The 6,000-nt window shown below is 42.6% G+C and overlaps 1 protein-coding gene across 3 annotated transcripts in view; it reads left to right on the plus strand.

The window, feature by feature from the left end:
- LOC117434662 (potassium voltage-gated channel subfamily H member 4-like) overlaps positions 1-6,000 on the plus strand; it is a 41,490-nt gene that overhangs the window by 26,772 nt on the left and 8,718 nt on the right. For all 3 annotated transcript variants that reach the window (XM_059003138.1, XM_034057262.3, XM_034057261.3), the window contains exons 5-10: positions 445-688; positions 1,399-1,556; positions 2,195-2,402; positions 4,139-4,336; positions 5,045-5,244; positions 5,678-5,927. In XM_059003138.1, coding sequence (XP_058859121.1) covers positions 445-688; positions 1,399-1,556; positions 2,195-2,402; positions 4,139-4,336; positions 5,045-5,244; positions 5,678-5,927 — 1,258 coding nt within the window. The remainder of the gene's footprint in view (positions 1-444; positions 689-1,398; positions 1,557-2,194; positions 2,403-4,138; positions 4,337-5,044; positions 5,245-5,677; positions 5,928-6,000) is intronic.

Genomic DNA, 6,000 nt, shown 5'->3' on the forward strand with positions numbered 1-6,000 from the left:
CACATTCAAATGTCAGATTTCAGTCTCAAGCACCGTTCTCTACTGTATTTTTCATTGTGCTGTAACGATAAGGCATGACTTATTTATTTCGGTGAGGTCGAATGAGTGATGTTTTATTCAGGCTTTCTCTAATTAAACGTATCATATTTCCAGGGCATTTTGCCTCTTAAATATCCAGCTTCGTTTTACCTAAGAACCAATGATTATGATGTTGATGGATTTAGCTTTGAATAAAAGATTTCCCCCCCAGGTCTGCCCTCAACCAGAACAATTAGAAAAGCACCACTGGGATCCTAATACATGCCTGTCTAAAGAATCTAATATACAGTGTTATAGATGTTAAGACTCCACTTAGACTGCTTAGGATTGATGTACAAAACCAAACATTGTGGCTCATGCCTTCCCTGTAATGAAATCGATAAGGAACGTCCTGTTGCTCTGCAGGCAGTGTTTGAGAACAAGCCCTCCATCCCAGAGTACAAAGTGGCGGCCGTGCAGAAGTCCCGCTTCATCCTTCTCCACTACAGCATCTTCAAAGCGCTGTGGGACTGGCTGATCCTGCTGGCCACCTTCTACGTTGCGGTCACCGTGCCCTACAACGTCTGCTTCACTGCCTACGATGACTGCGACGCGGCCTCCCGGAGCACCATCGTCACCGACATCGCTGTGGAAATGCTCTTCATCCTCGGTCAGTAGCTCTAGTTTTCAATATACAGTATGCATCTGGGACAGTGTACATTACCTGGATATTCCAGGATTACAGGGCAAGCAAGATGATTGTGTTTCCTCTGTGTCTATGGGGCCCTGTTCACAAAGCCCGGAAGGACTTTTTTTAAGGAATGTTTAGTTAAGGATGTTTTTTTTTTCTTTTAAGCGTGTTTTAATTAATTGGTTTGCCTGTTTACAAAACCTTTTTTAAAACTGTTTCAGAAAGGGTTAGAAGTGTATTCTCAATTTGAACACTGTTTAACCAAAGGGAATGTTACCTAAGATAATGTTATCCTACCTTAAAACAGTCCCATTACATTTCTTCTAAAGCCATAGAGAATCTATGAGAAACCCAACAGTTTTTATGTTTTATCTTTCAAGAACCTTTACAGGAACTATCTGAATCATCTATAAGGAAACCTCAATCATTTATCCACTCTTGTTGTAGCTCCCTACTAAGTTGACCAAATAGTAAGCTGTGAAATTAATTCCCAAATCCAACAAGAGTATCCAAGTTTCTCTTTGGGAATGCAGATATCATACCCATCAAGCAAGATTTGTATGAACACCAAAGAATGACCCAATATGTGTGTCTACTGGTCTCATGATCTTTGCATAGTGTTACCTGGGATCGTAAGTGTTTGAAGGAGATTAATGCTTTGTTGACTAGGGGCAATTTGTATCAAACAGATATAATTCTGAACTTCCGCACAACCTACGTGAGTCAGTCCGGTCAAGTGGTCTATGACTCTCGATCCATCTGTATCCACTACGCGGCCACGTGGTTTTTCGTGGATCTCATAGCCGCCTTGCCCTTCGACCTTCTTTACGCTTTTAACATCACTGTGGTAGGTACTAATCTTTTGTTCCTCTTATTCCTATGGAGCAGTTTTGAGTAATTTTACAATGAGGAGCTGACCGGGGTCCTGAAATTCAGGGTCTCTCTAACTAGAGCTATACAAGGTCCTGAACTTAGGGTTTGTTTTAGAAAGACAGACAGAAATAAAGTGCCTTTGGTAAAAGCCCAGGGAATTATGTTAAGGTTTTAGTACAATGTCTTCAGTTTTCTAGTTGAAACATTTGTCATTTCTTAAGGTTATTTTAGTATTTCTAAATTTACCACTCAATTTAGAAAGAAAGAAAGAGAGAAAAAAAGAAAGAAAGAAAGAAAGAAAGGGCTGCTCATTCTTTTTCTTCTATATTCATTATTATTATTATTATTATTATTATTATTATTATTATTATTATTATTATTATTATTAGTTGTAGTAGCGGTATTAGCACCACAAAGGGATATTTTAAGGATGTAATTCTCTGACGTGTTTTTCCCCAAAACAAAAAATAAAACTGTATCAAACTGCACACCTAAGGCTGTGATTCCATCCCAGAGTGTCCCTCGCTCTTGTGGTTCATCAAGCCCCTTGATGGAATGTCATCCTTACTATGTGCGATCGGTTGGTTCTAAGCCCCTGTTCCCCCTCTGCAGACCACCCTGGTTCACCTGCTGAAGACGGTTCGTTTGCTCCGTCTCCTGAGGCTGCTTCAGAAGCTGGACCGCTACTCCCAGTACAGTGCCATGGTGCTCACCCTGCTCATGTCCATGTTCGCCCTACTGGCTCATTGGATGGCCTGCATCTGGTACGTGATTGGACGAAAGGAGATGGAGAACCATGACCCAGCCACCTGGGAGATTGGTGAGTGCCCTGGCAGGAGGTGGGAGATTAATCCCAGCTTGAGGAAAGCAAGGCGTTCAGACTTGCTGAAGTGTTGGGTGTCACTCAGAAAGGTAGGCAGCTAGTACAAGCACTGCTTTGACTCAGGAGTGGTTATTGCCTCTAATTGTGGGTGGGAATCTGGATTGCCCACATTCATTTTGCAGCTGCTGCCTAAGGAAACATATTTGATTTGTGGATGAACCTGCCAACTGAGCTTCTACTATAAGCCTTCTATCAAAGGGTCTCAGTGCAGGTCATTTGAGGAAGTATGTGCTACATATTGCAGGTGGTTTCCAACTCTGATAGGTCATACTGACCTACTTGTTCATGGTAGATGTGCTGTGCTGTTTGTTTTCTTGGTGGGAGACATGCTGGTTACTGGAATCTCTTGTCATTAAACACAGACAGCTTTCAGGATTCTGTAGGGGGCTTACACACTTATACTTGAACTTGAAAGGGGATTTCAGAGGAATTGAACTTGTAGATGGAGTTTAATGAGTCAGAAACAGTATCAGGGATTAGTCAGTATTCATGCAAAAAAAAACTGAGCTGCCCAAGTTTTCCTTGACTATTGAACATTACAAAATCACTAAAGACAATTTAATAAAAACTACTCCCTGTTCGCTACACAGAGCACATTTCCGAATAGAAGATGTGCTAACTGAATTAATCACATATTGTATTAGAAATTGCCATTTTCTATTCGCCCAAAACAATTTCATTGAATCGAGCACTTTTTGTGAACAGAACAGAGGTGTGTAACCTTGCTTTAGGGTAAGCCTGAGATAAAATGAGAGTTTTGTTGTCTTATTAACTTTGATTGGCTTACCCTGTATAGTTGCTAAAAGTTTACAGAGTTGCTAATTGCATAGAATTGCAGCATTCTCGCCACATTGTATAATTATAAACCAGCACTTCATATTCAAACATAAAATGCTAGGGACTTCTCTGGATATCTCCCATTGTTAACAGTGTGTAGGTCAGACAAGATAATTAAACCCAATTTGTCGCTAGCTGTTTATCTGCTGCTGAGAAGTGCTAATTATACCTGTAGCCAGCTGTTCTTATGCATTGACACTTTGCAACATTTATGTGACGATGCGTTACTGCAATTTTTATACTAATTAACTGAATATGCGATATGTACCATGCATCATTGTAAAGGGATTCGGTACCCCGCCAGTCATTCATTCAATACAGCGACAGGCAGCGCTTAAAAAAAATCTATAGACATTTAAGAAAGCTTGTTCATGAAACTGTTCAAGACTGTCACCAACAGAAACTGTCATTTTAAGAATACAATTTGCATCCAGGGTATTACCTGCATGACTGAATTCTAGGAATTATATTCTGCTCACCGCACACCTCAGTTTCCTACACAGAGGGACACAAGCGACCTGCATATAATCCACTATTGAGTACGGTACAAAGGTTTAACTCTCTCTCTCTCTCTCTCTCTCTCTCTCTCTCTCTCTCTCTCTCTCTCTCTCTCTCGCTCTCTCTCGCTCTCTCTCTCTCTCTCTCTCTATATATATATATATATATATATATATATATATATATATATATATATATATATATATACGTTTTGCAGTTTTTTTTTTTTATCTAGTAGGAACAGACCGCAGTGCCCCCTGTGTGCAAAATGTGTTTTGACACAGAAGGGATTTTTTTTTTCTGCCCATTGCTTCATGTCATTCCTGTCTCTTCTGCAGGTTGGCTACATGAACTGGGGAAGCGTCTCGAATCTCCCTACACCAACAACTCGCTGATGGGCGGCCCGTCCATTCGGAGCGCGTACATTGCCTCCCTCTACTTCACCCTCAGCAGTCTCACCAGCGTGGGCTTCGGTAACGTCTGTGCAAACACAGACGCAGAGAAGATCTTCTCCATCTGCACCATGCTCATAGGAGGTAAGCCTCTGCATTAGAGGCCCATAAATAATGTAAGCAGCACAGATGCTTTCCAGTTTTATAGTTCAGACCCTGTCTAGGAGCCGGATGAATGAGGATTTGTCACACTTGGATTTCATGTACCCTGACAAAAATGTATCTGTAATGTATCTATAATGTAATTTATTCAACAGGGTTTCATTAAAGGAGCATGATCCATTCCGGCTTTGAGTGCAGGTTTAATTAGACACCTGAGCTTAATGCATGCTTTTTGTACAGGAAGCATACAAGCAAGGCTCGCGGGAAAACCTGGAGCGGAAACTGCTGAGCAATGGGATTCTTAAAGTATTCCCAGTATGATCCTTAAATCTAAGTCAAAGGATGTTAAGGATGAATTACCAACGGCATTCTTATTATTATTTATTTCTTAGCAGACGCCCTTATCCAGGGCAACTTACAATTGTTACAAGATATCACATTATTTTTACATACAATTACCCATTTGTACAGTTGGGTTTTTACTGGAGCAATCTAGGTAAAGTACCTTGCTCAAGGGTACAGCAGCAGTGTCCCCCACCTGGGATTGAACCCACGACCCTCCGGTCAAGAGTCCAGAGCCCTAACCACTACTCCACACTGCTGCCCATGCTAAGAACCACTTCAGAAACAGTAGAAATGTCCAGCAGAGTAGTTCAGTAACCTCTCTCCCTCTCCCTCTCCTCTGCTCAGCTCTGATGCACGCTGTGGTCTTTGGGAACGTGACCGCGATCATCCAGCGAATGTACTCCCGTCGCTCGCTGTATCACACGCGCATGAAGGACCTGAAAGACTTCATCAGGGTCCATCGTCTGCCACAGCAGCTCAAACAGAGGATGCTGGAGTACTTCCAGACCACCTGGTCCGTCAACAACGGCATTGACGCCAATGAGGTACAATAGAGAAAGAGAGGCACTCAGCTGGGTTCAGTTTTCACTGGAGCAGTGCTACACCTTCGTCGTTAGGGACTTATGAATTTTAAGAGAATACCACTAAGTGGCCGAGTTAGCGGCTGATTGTGACGTGAATGGTTTTGACTTTGCAGTGGAATGGAATTCCCTTCAAGGTGCCTCAGGTGTGATTTTTTTTTTTTTTAAAGCAGGTAACATCAGCCGTGCTGCTTTGGAGAATACAGCACGGTACAAACTGGCATTTTGTGCCACAATATTAAAGCCAGGTTACATCACGTCCAGACCCCAGGGAATGCCCATTTGAATGCATGCCCTGAGGAAGTGTGTGGTGTTTAATCAACAAACGGAGAAGTACTGTTTGGGATAGGGTTTGGAGTTACATTCTCGCTCTCTCTCTCTCGCTTGCTTGCTGCAGCTCTTGCATGACTTCCCAGATGAGCTGCGCGCAGACATCGCCATGCACCTGAACAAAGACATCCTGCAGCTGCCTCTGTTTGAGTCGGCGAGTCGAGGCTGCCTGCGCTCCCTCTCCCTGCACATTAAGACCTCCTTCTGCGCTCCCGGGGAGTACCTCATCCGGCAAGGTGACGCTCTGCAGGCCAGCTACTTCGTGTGCTCTGGCTCTCTGGAAGTACTCAAGGACAACATGGTCTTGGCCATTCTCGGTAAAGCATGCTCCTGATTCGATGCTTTGTTTTCTTTGAAGATGCATGCATGCAAAAAATCTAGATTTAATTA

The sequence above is a fragment of the Acipenser ruthenus genome, chromosome 28 (genome assembly GCF_902713425.1).
Source record: "Acipenser ruthenus chromosome 28, fAciRut3.2 maternal haplotype, whole genome shotgun sequence".
Lineage (NCBI taxonomy): Eukaryota > Metazoa > Chordata > Actinopteri > Acipenseriformes > Acipenseridae > Acipenser > Acipenser ruthenus.